Source organism: Dermacentor silvarum, chromosome 3, assembly GCF_013339745.2.
Source record: "Dermacentor silvarum isolate Dsil-2018 chromosome 3, BIME_Dsil_1.4, whole genome shotgun sequence".
Taxonomy (NCBI): Eukaryota; Metazoa; Arthropoda; class Arachnida; order Ixodida; family Ixodidae; genus Dermacentor; species Dermacentor silvarum.
In genome coordinates, this window is record NC_051156.1 from 186,034,500 (window position 1) to 186,050,047 (window position 15,548).

Below are 15,548 nucleotides of genomic sequence, written 5' to 3' on the forward strand. Positions count from 1 at the left end.
CCGCCCTATTTAATGCGGCTGCATTATACTAGTCAAAGCTGGACTGCTGGCGTTGTAGTTGTACTGGGGTTTGTAAACGCGAGTTGCTCCCGAAACCAGAGTAATCAAAGGCTTACGCGAGTCAATCCTGTTATCAGTGGACGAGGCATGCCCCCGAAAGGCATTTTTAATGCGATAGCACTATACATATTTACAAGCATCATAATTTAGCCTTCGGCGATGTGTGATGGTATGTCCTCGGCGGAGCAGCAGGCGGAGTGAGAGCGATGGAGCGAAGCAGCGGTGTGACGTATATAGAGTCACGTGACAAGGGCGCGGCAGCGGCAGCACGGGAGCGCGCCCTGAGCGCTGGATTGCGCAATGTTCTCTTCACTAATTATATAAACTACGCTGTGTATGAAGGTGTTAGTAGTAGAATGATATATAGCTGCATGGTATGTTATATAACAATAGCTGTCGTGTGTATGTGTCGTGCTTAATAATATTAAACAAAAAGCAATCCTTGTTCTGTTGTGTTTCAGTTGACCTTAGGTGACGTTATAGGCTCGTAGACAGCAGGAGGATGAGAACAGAAGTATATCATAAGTTCCCACACGTGATCATAACTAGCACGTGACCATAACGTAGGCGAATATTCGTGCGCATGCCCATAAGTTCATCATCGAAAGACAGGGCTCCATAATGCTACGGCATTATGGTTACTCGAGTGAAAGCACAATGAACGGTGATGATTTTATTCAGCTCCTTTTTTTATAATTTTACTGACATACAGGGTATGCAGTTTCACATAGCAACCGTTGCGCAATCTTGCAAATTGCACATTTCATGTGAGTGTCATTATGGAGTGGAAAGAAATAATGAAATATTAAGTGGATTTTACAGGCCTTTTCACAATAGAAGAAGCCCATTGACGTTTTGTGTCGCAAGATGACTGTCCGTGTGAACTGTAATCACAACTTGGTTTTCGAAAAAAATGGGATGAGAAGGTTTGCAGAACAGAGTTGGAGCATCGTGGAGTGCCTGTAATTGTAAAAAAAAAAAAAGACCGTCAACTTCGGTACGAAAACACACAAAAAAGAAAGCCTGCGAAATGGCGAGAAGGCCGGAACCGAGAATTCGCAAACTGCGATTCGCTTTCGAAACAGGCTTGTGTGCAACAACTACCTTAATCGCGTCGTGCAGCTCCTGTGGAGCGAACGGGCTCGTAGGGCGGGATAAGCGCATACCGGCATATTTCGGAAAAGCGCGCCGTTTCTTGAGATAATAGTTGTGGGGATGTTCCGAGCAGGTTTAAGTGCGCCGAATCCACCGTGTACGCCAGTTACTGTCGTGCATACACAATGCGAACGCGTAGCGTGTGCTTTTCAGTGGTCATTAAAAGTTCATCGTCACCACCGCATCTCATTGCTCCTAGAGGGAGAGAAGGATAGAGAAATGATAATGAAAAAGCAGGGAAAGTTAAGCAGGCCGAGCCCAGTCGGCTCGGCCTGCACACGGGAAGAGGGAAATGGCACTGAAAGATGAGAAGGAGAGAACTTTACAGCATGCACACATGCACGCAGTGTAGCGTTCGTCGTTGATCACCTCTCCGCAAGCGGCCTCATAGGCTAGTGCAGCTTAGGAAAACATCTTGAAGTAGGCCTTATGGACCAAATTCAAAAGTTCAGTGAGCGATAAATGAACAAATACAAAAACACGTCTATGTGTGCCCGTGTACTGCTATCACAAGTGGTGAATACCAATAATGAATAACACTACGAGCATGCCTAGTTTGCCTTTATCGCTTCTATTCTGTTCTGTCTCAAGAAAATAGTGATGTTGATTATAATAAAGATGAGGATAATGACGATGATGCGCCTTTAGAACACGGCTCGTACCTAATTTGGGGGATATGCCAAGAATCAAACAGTAGTACGCACGGAACGCACAGAAAGATGAACTTTAAAAGGTGTAGAACTGCGAATAAAAGAGTATATAGTGCATAATTGATAAGTGAGATTTTAAAAGGATTAAACAGAAGATTATTTCAACAATTCAAGTGGGAGGAATTTAGAAATTTTATGATAAGAAAAGTAAGGAAAGTAAGAATTAGCTTGGTGTAGAGCACTGCACGGGCTCGGGCTTACCCGAAATCCCGGGCCCGGGCCGGGCCAGGGAGAGCAGTTTTTTTCGCGGGCTCGGGACGGGCTCAGGCACGGCGTGTGCTTTTTGACCCGGGCGCGGGCCGGGCTCGGGCTTTCTGGTGGCGTGCATGTAACGTGCAGCGAGTTATTCTCGGGCGTCTCAACTCTGAAAAACATGAATTTTTTGGTCTCGGGCCGGGTTCGGGCCGGTTTCGAGCCAGGCTCGGGTCGGGCTTGGGCCTAAGGTAAATGGGTGGCGGGCCGGGCCGGGCGGGTAACGTAGATTATTTTCGGGCCCAGGCCGGGCCCGGGTTTCGCCATAAATGTTTTGATCGGGCTCGGGCGGGCAGCCCAAAGTAAAAACGGGCCCAGGCCGGGCCCGGGCTGAAAAAATCGGCCCGTGCAGTGCTCTAGCTTGGTGTACGTCTGGTTCTTTAGAATGAAATCACACACTTGGGCCTCTGTTTCGCAGCAAGAAGAAATTGACGAAATCTAATAAGGTTCAGGAGAATAAAAAAAAAATCACAGCATATCCACGGGGTGAATGATGACGAGTGGGCGAAGCTCCGGAGGGAATCATCGGATCTCCCGCTTAAGGGGATGCTAGCACAAACGCGTTAGAAACGTGCAGTACTCTCTAGTAAGGGGGAGCGGCCACAGCGTCTTACGCAGCCATTTACACATGCCGGAACGTGCACCGCGTTTGCCGACGCCATCACATGACTGCTGAGAGAGTATACCCGCCGTATTCATAAACGCTCCTCGACTTGAACTTGACTTGCCACCGCTTTGGGCAGCGCGTTCGAAACGCGTTGAAGCTAAGGCGGAGAGGCCACAGCGTCTTACACCAGCTCCTTACACGGGCCGTAACGCGCTAGCACAAACGCGTTAGAAACGCGCTAGAAACGTGGCTTTCGTTAATGTTGGGTATTTATTGCCATCGTGGTGCGTGTGTCCATGTCCGCTTCGTGGCGTAGTGGGCTAACGCCGCGCGCTCGGAAGCGAGGGGTCCCTGGTTCGATTCCGCGCTACGGACACAGCTTCGGAATTTTTTTTCTCATTTTTCTCAGACTGGTTACACACTACTACTACTACGACGGGGACGAACGGGTGCCGCTATAAGGAGCTTCGCCCCTAAAATTAGACCGCCACAGCGCATAATTTGCTTACGCGCGTCCTTGACCTTCAGGTTGACAGAGTGACGCGTCAATGACGTCGTTAACCCTTCAATCTGTAACGGCGAAGTAGCGTTCTATCTCGAGCTACGAAGGACACTGCGTTGTGTACGCTTAAAAGTGTATTATTTTATCTGGCAGGCCGAGCCTGTTGAATAAATTTCGCGCATACCCTACACAATCCATAGAATGATTGCGATCTTTTTGTCGCTTAGAGGAATTGAGGGGAAAGAAATTAGAAATGCTGATTCCACGTTGTTGCTTTTCCGGTGTAAAATATGAAGAAGAAAACGGTGCCTTCCTCTTGATCACATCGCACACGGTGTTTTTGTTTGAGTGCGTCGTGGTCCCGTAGGGCTGATTAGGTGCTTCGAAGCGTTTATACCTTCGAAGATAACGTGCTTCGAAGGTATTTGCGGATATATTATATATCCAAGCCTTTCTTCTATTTCGCCTTCTCTACTGTGTTCGCGTCAGGAAGCTTCATAAAAGGTGGTGCACCAATGTTGGCGGAATTGCTGAAATCTCATCTACATACTCAGTAGCAAAACCTAGCTTCTTGAAGGTTCCCGAGTTATCAGCCACTTATTTTGCGGATGAAGAAACACTTGTAGTGTATGGGGGCACGAAAGAAGGCGAGATGTGTCCCAGTTGTGTAAATAAACCCGCTTCTTCGATTATCTTCCCGTAACGCCCCTTTGTGTTAGGCGTCTTAGCTAACGCTGTTCGCATGCGGTGACGACGTTTCCCCCCCAATGCGTCTACCGAGAATGAATACTGTGTCGTTTACAAGAATAGACGAAAAGGTCCGCGGGATCTTCCCACGTGATTGATTGTTTGGGTTGAAGGAAACGAATACGTGGAAGGACACCTGCGACATTACCGTGAAAGAATTCATTTTACTTGATTCTATTCCTTTCAAATTGTCCACCACCCAAGACAGGTCAATCCTGGCGGAAACGTGTAGGCGTTGCGCCGCTCAGAGCATCAGAAGGCTGCACCGATATATGATTCAATACCACAGTAAACCTACGTGCCCGAATTGTGAATCATCATCATCATCAGAACACGCAGCAAATGCCGTGGTTGAGAATCATTGTGATCATCCCCACTACCGTCACCTCTATTGTACGACTTGGTACGCTCGAATAATTTCCTGTTCCTTCCCGAAGGGGGGTGGTTGCAACGACTGACTGAGTTCAAACCCATCACAGCGCTTGACCCCTGCAACCGTATACCTCCACTCGTACTGTTTTCCGAGGTCGCATCGGAAAGGCTATATAGGGAGCCTCTGTTTCCTTAAATTTCCATTCTGCCGCCGGTCGTTCTCGCCAGCAGGCCACAACTTAGAATTCTAAAGGAACCCGTGTTGCAAAGGTCGGGGCGGCGCTAAGCCCAGGGGATACTGATGAATAAGAACGACAACAACAACACAAACAATGACAATTCAACACAAAACAAAAATGATTATCTGCTGTTTTGGCCCGTATCCAATTCGTGGCGATATCGCTGACGGACTCGATCGGGCTTTCGATTTCCCCGAGTTCTAGATTAGGGCTAGCAACGAGAGCGTCGGATGACATCATTCTCTATTCACGCGTTTCGGTCGCCGCTTTTCCGCAGCTCTGACGGCCCTCTGCGCTCGGCGCCTTTCAGCGTTTGTAAGGAACGATTGGAATTTCCTCGCTCCTAGGAGCGCAGGAAATTACAGCGAGTCTGAGACGATGGCGCAAGGCGGATATATATCTCTCTCCGGAATCAGCATTTGCGCCTTTCCGAAGTTCAAATATTTACCGCTTTCTTGTTATCACTGAGTGCGTGTGCGCGTGTTCTTGCTCCTGTAAACAACAAATATAAAATGTGCACCATAACATCATAAAATAGTGACTATAATGTTGAATAATTTCGCACACATTTCTCGACACCATTATGTTTTCTTGTAGCTGTTTTTTTTTTTCTTCCTTTCCTTTCTTTTTTGAGAGCAAGCTGAGTTTTATTATTAGGCAGCACCATATTCTACTCCGGTGGTCGATAACACCATCCCGTATCTTTAAATTACGCGACCAGTGCATCTTCCTCTCATCCGCCTGCTTTAATTGTGCTCTTGTATGCCTCTGGAGCCGTGGTTTTCCCTGGGAGAGCCACCACCATCTGTTTCAAGACGTGTCACCCAACGACATCGACGACTGCGGAACTTGCAGCTCTTCGCTCTGCACTTCGTCTCGTCAGCCAAGAACAACCTCGAACATGGTCAATATTCAGTGACTCGAAGGCAACACTACAGTCTTTACTATCAGCCCTGCGGCGCGGACCACACGAACAACTGGTATTCAAGATTAGAGACCTAATCCATACCTAAGCTGAGCAAGCACACCGCGTGACATTTCAGTGGCTTCCGAGTCACTGCGGCGTCATAGACAACCGAGCACGCCGATAACGCTGCTCGGTCGGCCCTTCAAGGCGACAAAGAAGAGTCGATACCGTTATCAAGGACAGATGCCGCCTGAAAACTTCGAATGCTCACCCGTGATGTGGAACACACGAAGTTTTCAATGCAACCGACTGCACCACCTATACCCATCTCTTCGCCTTCGCATCCCAGCTGGTCTCTGCCGACGCGAAGCTATGCCCTACTTTATCGAATATGGCCAGGAGTAGCCTTTACGAAGTCTTTTGCTTCCCGAATCGGATGGGCCGACGACGCCTCATGCGATGACTGTGGTAGCGAGGAGACTCTTCAACACCTTCTCCGTGACTGTCCTCGCTACGATTTACAGATACGATCGCTCGCAATCGCGATAGCGCGCTTGGATCAAATACCTTTAACGGAGGAAACCATTTTAGAATGCCGCCATAACAAGACATCGACGAGGGCGACGAGAGCTCTGGTGCAGTTTTTTAAAGACTACAGAATTGGACAAGCGGCTGTAGCCTGAACTGATGTTTACAGTGCTACAAGGGCTATACTGTGCTGTGCAGTGATTGTATACGGTGACAGTGACAGACTGTGGTTGTGCATCTGCGCTCCCTTTCTTTCTCTATCCCTAATTTCCTGTCACTTTACCTCCCCCTCCCCTCTCTCCCCAGCGTAGGGTAGCAAACCGGACCTTCCCCTCTGGTTAACCTCCCTGCATTTGCCCTTTTCTTCTGTGTCTCTCTTTGTATGCCTTGAAAATTTCACTGCTAATAAGTTTAAGCAATAATTCCTTTGGGGTGTGTGTGGCAAGATATGACCAAGAAAATTATTTCGTGCTGACAAATTATCGTAATGTAATTGACAAAGAAAAACAGTGGGTTTTACCCATGGATTTAACGACACAACTAACATATGTACGCGTGTAGAGTAAATAACACGAGCGGCTTAATGTCAGTGGCGTCGGGAGTCGTGGAGAGCAGGGGTATGAAAACAGGCATCACCGTGTGCACATTAGCGCAGACTACTGTAGAAGTATTTTCAAAAGTCTAATGAGGGCTCTTTCAAGACCCAGTCGTAGCTGACCCAATACTAGCCGGTAAAGCGTGCAACTTAATCAGGAACTATGACCACTAGTTTGGTTACTATCCATTAAGGTTAGCCCTGGAAAAAACCAGGAACTCGCGTGATTGAGTTATTTGTTTGGATGAAATCGGAATGTTGGCTGCTATTGCGTCGCCGGCTTCTCAACAAATAACAAATTGTTGAATGACCAAAGGACGAAAACATGAGAGGATATTAAAATAAAATTGCCTAGCTTGCACTGGAGGCGCAATGCTAAAGAGACAGCGGAGCTGATGGGCACCTAGCTAGTCCTGGCTTTTGGGCTAGGCTAAGCACTATTAAGTCATCCCAGCATTTCCCGGAATTTATTGATTATTGATCGATTATCAATTAGCTATTGATTGTCCATCGATTGGCTATCGCAAGGTATTGGCCACGTATTCGGGCTAGGCTAAGCACTACCAAGTCTTCCGAACATTTTCCGTAATTTATTTATTACTGATCGATTTTTAATTAGCTATTGACTGGCTATCGATTGGCTATCGATGACTGGCTAAGCTTAAGTAGTCCCAACCATGCTTAGCTAGACTTATCCAGGCTCAGCTTCTCTAGTTCACAGGGGTATGTGCCATTGCGCTTGGACCCTTTCTGCACTATCGCCAGGATGGGCCCACATTTTCTGTACACGACCCACGGACTAACGGTCGGCTTAAACAGATCCGCTGTTAAAACGATCTGGCAATGAAGCAGATTTCGAATTAAAGACACTCTAAACAGTCAAGATAGAACAAAAAGCAGCAACAAAGCTGCACATTATACACTTGCTGCTAATCAAGAGAGCTCAACCAATCAAGTCAATCAAATTTATTTATTTATTCTGGGCCAGGTGATTGCGTATTGGATTCATATTCATGCGGTTTAGATAGATAGATAGATAGATAGATAGATAGATAGATAGATAGATAGATAGATAGATAGATAGATAGATAGATAGATAGATAGATAGATAGATAGATAGATAGATAGATAGATAGATAGATAGATAGATAGATAGATAGATAGATAGATAGATAGATAGATAGATAGATAGATAGATAGATAGATATGCATGGATGCTGTTAGCACGCATACAAGGATAGACCAACCAGTCGAATGTGGGCTTGAAAAAAGGCTTGTATGGCTTGTATCCATGACACATCTGAAATGTTGCTCAGCAATAAACAAAAGTTTCTATAGAGGAGCTGCTGTGATTTCGTTGTTCTGATGACTCGAATGATGGGGATGTTCCTTGTCACTTATGCGCGATGCGTTCTGCGTATTTCCCTTGCTCCTTTAGATGTATGCTGTCTGCTCCGAATAAACTATAAGTTGCGAGTTGGCACGTGTACTGCGCCTTTTGTCCCGACTTAAGGTGTGCACTTTCTCAAACGTGCATTTTCTCAAACGTGCATCCACAATAAAGTCTTTTTCTACGCCTCGATGCCAGCATTCGAAGGGACGCTGGCATCAAGAAGCACTACCAACGCCACCTAGGTGGCGTTCACCGTACTCAGCACAGCGGAGCGTGGCCTCCGCAATTAGCTCTGAAAATGTTTCTGAAGTTGATCGCGGAGGCTGCAATTACGACGCGCTGTACGCGCTGATTTGACTCGGTGACGATTCAGTTACGTGCTTTGTCTTGCGCGTTGTATTAGTGTGTCAGTTACGTGCTTCGTCTTTCGCGTTGTGCTAGCGTGTGCAGCGTAGTGCAGCTTCCATATGCACGACGGTTGCTCATGGTCATCGACGTTGTTAGTCGTGATGGAGGAGACGTGCCACCAGGCGTCAGCGTGGGTGCATCAACGCCTAAGGGCGCTTTAGCCACAAAACACCAATAGACATTATATATCAATGTGCAATAAACATTACACTACTTCTGTGAAGACACGTTTCACTTTCGTGTTCTATACCGATTCCTATATAAGAGGGATCAACCACATTTTTTTTTCTTTTTTTTTTCGGGAGCTACTGCAAAGGGCCTCCTTGTTCGCAGCACCTAGGCCTCGCTTCCAATTTTCTTTACTTATCTTCTTTTTTTTCTCTTCCTTTTTTTTTTGTCAGTAGGCAGTCCGTCATCTAGTCGACTTAGGAATACACTGAGGAGGCAGCTTCTGGTCATCGACGCAAGAACGACATCGAAGTACGTGTTCGATCGCTTTTGCTAATCGCAAGCGAAAGTTTCAAAGGTGTGGCGCATACTGCGGTACAGGAAGTGTTCGCTTCATCAGCCACTGCGTTGTCGGTCACAATGCACGCGCTGAAACGGCACACGCCACCGGCGCGAGTCTCGAAAGCCAGTTGCAAGGCCTCACTGACAAGCAGACACGCGACAGGTTTTCGCCTTAGTGTGCGTATATGTTTCAGCAGCCAATCCCTCGACCGACGCATCGCCAACCATCAACCGCTTGGCCGGCGACCACTGAATTCCCTATAGTTTGCGATATTGGAAGTCGTTGAACTGTTCACCCAACAAACACCAGAGCCGCTGCCGTCCGTAGCGAAGCCGGCTGAACAATGGAAGAAGGTATGAACACAACAGAACACGTGCGCCGTCTAGAGCCAAAGCCCCTCTATGCGCTGGCAGCGCGCATAAAAAAATGGCGCGCGGGAGAGATGCTTCCTCTTCGGAGAGCGCCCGCTCGACACGGCGTTGCTTGATGGATCGGTGACGCTGCTTCCGCGCGGTCATATTTTGGCCCGCCGGAAGTAGCCCGTGCCCCTGAACAACGGCGCGCTCCGCTCGGTCGATGCCGTGCTAGTGTCTCACTATAATACCATGCAGCGGCATAGAAGTTAGGCCTAACGTCGGCGAAGTCGAGGACGAGATTCACCGGCTTAGAACTAACCATTCTTAGAGGGCGTTAGTTCTTCCTGACCGGTCACGATGCGCAGAACACCGACATGTTAGTCACAAAAATCGTTCGTCAAGTTGTTGTCAACTATCAGCGCTTTCCTCCGACATTCTTCTGTACGCGTATATGCTGCCACTGAATCTAGGTGAAGCGTTCTCAGTGACGAAGACAGCAGAACTCAGAAATTGGCGTCTGGACTCCACAGTATTAAGGTATATGCGAAATTCTACGATTGTGCTTCCCCACACATCTTGTTCGTGCCACACATGACACATGATGCACTTAGTGAAACTTGGGTTACGTGGAACGATATTAAGAGTAACATACAGTAACAGTGGCAAGAAGCTCGACCGAAGGAGGAGCCGGTGCGCAACGTCATTGGTTGCACGTAGGTACCACTTTGTATGTAGAACATTTTCGCAAGTATACCTGTATTCTTCTTACTTAGTTGAACCTATGGGGAACAAGATAAGAAAGTAGCCACCACTTCTCTCTCTTCCTACGTCCTCCGTGTGCAAGTCTGCCCGCGTCTCAATGGCGCCGTGAGCGAGACGTCGGCCATCTTGCGTAGGGCAACCTAATACCCTGGAAAAGCCTACGTCCGCTATTTCGCATATTCCCTATCGTTAATAGAAACACACTCACGCCTTGCCGCTAACGGTTCCGAGGCGAGACGTGTCGGAACGATAAAAGAAAGCGGAAACGCTGGCGAGTCGTACGGCACGTTTCTTTCGACGGAATCTCTTTGCGAAATCAGCCGCTGATTTCGCTGACTCGATCATTTCTCGCTTCCTATAGACTGCACGCTTTTCTCAGTACGCGGCGCGAAAAGTGCTAAGCGGCAGTGATGTACAGCGGACATTCCCTCCGCATCGCCGCGCGCGTTCCTCCACCCAGTCCCTATAAAAACCCTTTTGTGAACCACTTTTCCCGCGTTACTCGCGGGGGGCGTGCCGTTCCTCATCCTTCGCTCGGATGAAAGTTTAATTTTGTTTGAGAACACCGCGGGGTGATCGTTGTGAGGGCTCGCGTGTTGTGCGTACATGGTTTGCAGGTTATTACGTCGCCCCATCCGTCACCCTGGCTGTGGAGGTCGTTGCGCGGAAAGCTAATTGGGCAGTAATCGAACACCCAGTCGGAAGAAGCAACACGCGAGGCTAACAGGGAAAAGAGAAAAAAATATGATCGGCAATTTGATAACAAAAAGGAAGAAGTATAGAAACAAATGTGCTAGAGGGAACCGGATCGACATAATCCCGCAGTGTCTTTGACATGGATAGATTAGTGCGGTACAGCCGGGATATTCATAAGATGACACGTCCTTTGCATGGTACCTGATATGGTTTTCAAGTTCCCCAACACTTTTTTTTATTTTCAGTGTACGAAAAAAAAATATTTACACAACGCCAATTCATTGCCTCGTAGTTTGGGTTGAAGTCAAATTTAGTCAGATGACAGGCAGTTTCGCGCCTGTGATAGACGTCTGTTGCAAATGCAGCGCACAGGTGCCTTCTATATAGACACAACAAGGCGGGGGAAAAAACGCGTATATACGCACGATTGCGCGCATAGCGTTTATGTGTCAGAACTCTCCTGTTGGTTGATGCTGCGATTACTGAACTGAGTGGAAGTTTAACTCTTGGCGTTAAGTTCCTAATGAAACGTAACTTAACTAAAAGAGATAAACTTCCACTGTTGTTGTTGTGTTCTTTTTTCGTTTGTTAGTTCTTGTGTGTTGTCTTTGTTTATTTCGTTACATTTTGTTTCTTAACTGCTGCAAAAAAAGAAAGTGATGCGAAAGTCACCATGACGTTAAATTGAGAGAAGAAAAGAACGTCGCACCAAATTATGCACAAGGTTCAAGAGAACGCCATCATGGCATTACTGTGGGAAAAAGGAACATATCGCAGAAATTAGACGTTATTTACCGGGAATTACTAAGATCACTGCCGACAGCGAGATGGCAGAGAGGTTTAACAGCTTCTCATTCATTATTCATAGGGGCTGTAGTAACATCACTTTCCTTTATCTTGTTTTCGCATCTGTTATTCATTATGAGCTATGAAATTATTAGAAACTGTCTGTCCATTCTAGATATACAGGAGCTAGATGCATGCCCGTCAAGCAGTTTATAGCATAACGAAACAACGCAGCTATAGGACCGAGTCCCAAGAACGTGATATAGAGACAACACTAATGAGATTAACGATGAACAGAGAAGATTGATGGCAAGAAATTAATGAGGCATTTTAAATGCGTCTTACTTATAGATTCGCAAGAGCGCCATCAACGTTTCATGAAAAAAAAATGAAGAAGTTAATCATCTCGCTTGATTAAAAACAAAAAACAAAAATATCTGTCTTTAGCGCTCGTACTAAGTGTTCTTTTTTTTCCCTTTTTGTTCTTTTTTGTTATTTGCACACTTGTTTTTTTTTTGTTTTTTTGATGGATGCTCGTTTGTCTCCTTTTACATATTTGAACACATGCGATATGCTCTAACGGAAAATATGCAGTTGCGAATTTGCGCATCGTCGTGTCTTGGTCATGTTGTTGCTCACCGATCTGTCCTCTGTTAGGCTACGAAACATCGTATTTAGCCTCGTTGCACCAACCACAGAATTTCTTATAGCTGCCTATTGAAAGAAAACTGGTGCTGCTGTGCTGATCTATGCAAGGGAATGCCGGGATGTGATGTCTTCGGATTGGTATCTGTCTTGGAAAATCAAGACACCCTGAAGACACGTCTGTTTGGAAGCGTTCCGTTTGTCACAATGGCTCATTCTTCCCTAAAAATGCTGAATAATCTTCATTATCATGTAAAAATACTGTCAATCTAATGAGAAGTCAGGGTGGGCTGTGTAATTAGATCAAACACGAGAAGTACCGGCAAGCGGCTAAGGTTGGAAGAAAAACTATACGAGGTCTGCGTTCACTGTATGTAATTCTCAATCGCCTGCATTGAAATCCGTGTAGACACGGATAAAATATACGTTACGGGCAAACAAAGACTTTATAGGGAACTGCGGAAGCGTACGCATTTGGGCTGATTGGTACATGTGATTTCATCAGAAACAACGCAAAAGAGCAGGACGTAACAAAGAGACTACGCATTGTCTGTCTCTTTCTTACGTCCTGTTTGTTATTTTGCGCTGTCTCTGCTCAAATACTTTATATCAGGATTTCATTCTCATGAAGCTTTATCTGTGTGGAAATGTCTACGTTCCGAGACAAGTCACATTGAAAACGAGCCTCGCACACACCTACAGCTGGCCATTCCCACGGGGACAGTGCCCGCGTTAGGAAACTCGCATAGGCTGTGGCGCCAGATTTCCCTCTACGTGACACTGCAAAAAAAAAAAAAAAAAAAAAAATCTCTGCTACCGATCGTTGCTTGCCAAATGGCAATGGCGTCCCCAGGTGCGCCGCTGTGATCTCGGAGGCTTGGCCTACAAACGTTAGTCCTCGCCGCCGCTCAGAAAAAAATCAAAGTGTACACAAAAATAGGTGCTAGGTTCAAATGCAGGTGACGACACCACGGTCTCATTTTCGCAGCAGCGCTTTGTCGCGGTGCGGACAGCCAGTGCATCTCCTTCCCTTTGCCTGAAAATGTACTTTATTTTGCCGTAAATTTACGTTACAGCTCCTTAGAGTTGCACCAAGTGCTAGCATAGTGCGTTGCGCGCGATGACAACGATATCAGTTTTTCTCAGTGACAACTTGGGGGAGGGCTATTCTATAAGAGTCCACTTAGTGGACTATCCATTTGGGCTGTCGCCGATTGGCTCCAGCCGCACGAGCGAGGAGACTGGCTGGCTCCTTCTCGCTCGTGCTGCTGGAGCCAATCACGACAACCGAAGTGGACAGTCCACTAAAATGTTCCGCGAAGAGTCAAATCCACCAGCGTTATTTATCTACGGAAGCCAGTGCTCTAGTAAAGGAACTACAAGCCATCCACGACGCTGTGCAAGATGCTACATTTAAGCTGCCTACAATCAAACAACTAGACATCTTCACTGATTCCTTGGCGGCTATTCAAGAACTCAAGAAGGTTGACAAGGCGATGGAAATCTGCGAGACAATGCACACTATGAATAGTAAAACAGCTACTTGCGTCAAGGTACACTGTATTTATTCAAAGCCATGCTGCGAACCCTCACAACATTGCATGCTGACCAGCAGGAACACTGCCCTCCTAATCCAGATCTTCCGTCTATTCGCCTCCCACCTCAATTCCTTAACTCACTCTTAGCCCGTCAAAATTTTCTCCAGCAGGATACGCGTGCTCTTATCCCACCGTGTGTCTGCTCCCTCCCCCTTCACCTTACTAGGGCGGAGGAAGTTGTGCTTAGGAGGCTTCGGGCCAGGGTGGCCCTTACACCGACTGTAATCTCAATGTGGAACTGGTCGCATTTACCACTGGGTGCTACGTGTCCATACTGCTCCGTCCCAGTGATGGAGGCAGATGCATACCACAAAATATGGACATGTCCAGGCTTACAATCGTAACGATCGTGTCTCCCACATCAAGCCGGCCTCCGCTACAGTGTCACAACCAGCTATGACTGCTGGATACACGATAACAGATTCCACAAAACATTGCTTTAATTCGTACACAACACAGACCTCATAGCACACATATAATACACATATACGCATAATTATGCCTTAACGGCAAGTCTTTATCGCAATAAAAAAAATTCCTTTCTCTACCGGATTTTAGCAGTGGAGGCCCTTCTACTGTTTGACTCATGGTTGAGTACTCACCGGCGAGGCAGGATGCGACGGCCGCCACTAGGAAGGACAAGACGACGGCGGGTCCCGCCTCCTCGCGAGCCACACGAGGAAGGAGCACGTAGACGCCGGTGCCCAGACTCACAGCCACGCCTGTGCCAAGAAAAAAGAAATGCAAAATCACGGTGAGGTTTTGTGACACCGAGCGCTCGCAGTCATCGAGTGAGGTCTAATCATGTTTGTCTACGCGCGCTTTACACCATACTCGTTTAGTTAGAGCAAGCGAATGTTTACTGCCATTTATACGGCCTAATAAATCTACTTACATTACTTCGTGTAACTGTCTACTACTTTGCTATCACTATCAATGCTTTGCCTTTCGTCCAGAACTCTGACAACAAGTAGTGATACTTTGGCCAAACTGTAGTTGTAACTGAAGTTTATAACAGTTGTAACTTCAGTTGCACTAGTAACTGAACGGTATAACACTTCAGTTACAACTACAGTTAAGCTAATGTATCACTACTGGTTAATTGCTGGTTACTACTCTGGTTACTACTGGTTAATCATACTTATTAGGATGTGTTAAGAAGCGAACGAAAGCAAGAGGAGACAAGGACAGGAAATGCTCTTTCCTGTCCTTATCGTATTTCCTTTTTGTTCTAGCCCAAACACACCGTAATACAGTTAATTAGCCCAAAGCGTTTCTTGGCATCTTTGTCTCTTGGCTTCGTGCGGATATGGACAAAGGTGCGGTAATATAGAACGGTACATGTAATCGGATACTGAAGTTACGGTTACTGCAGAAGTGTGGCACCGGATCGTATTAGCTAATGCTCGCCGAGTCGAAGGACGTATATGTGTGTGTGTTTATTTTGTTTTTATTTCAGCGCGAAAACAATGGCAATATACTCCTTGAATTAGAATCGGCTGCTCGCTTTCGTATTAGTTGCCACGTGTCTGAAGTTGGTCCGGACACACGACGACTGCGCCTGCACCTCGTAAGCGTAATACCAGATCTAATCCTTTCTACAAAACTCAACAGCAGGCTAGAGACACGCTCTCCAGGCCGACCTCTCCCTCCCTTCTCTTCATTAAAATCTACTCCTCTCTCGCAACAGAATTCAACTTAGTAGAAGTAACGTTGATG

At 46.6% G+C, this 15,548-nt stretch overlaps 2 protein-coding genes across 2 annotated transcripts in view; one reads left to right on the forward strand and one right to left on the reverse strand.

The window, feature by feature from the left end:
- LOC119444147 (diamine acetyltransferase 1) overlaps positions 1 to 15,548 on the forward strand; it is a 478,089-nt gene that overhangs the window by 240,792 nt on the left and 221,749 nt on the right. The window lies entirely within an intron of this gene.
- LOC125944414 (high affinity cationic amino acid transporter 1-like) overlaps positions 13,668 to 15,548 on the reverse strand; it is a 92,973-nt gene continuing 91,092 nt past the window's right edge. The window contains exons 2-3 of the mRNA XM_049664870.1: positions 14,378 to 14,551; positions 13,668 to 13,735 (exon numbers count right to left, since the gene is read on the reverse strand). Of these exons, the coding sequence (XP_049520827.1) occupies positions 13,668 to 13,735; positions 14,378 to 14,551 (242 nt within the window). The remainder of the gene's footprint in view (positions 13,736 to 14,377; positions 14,552 to 15,548) is intronic.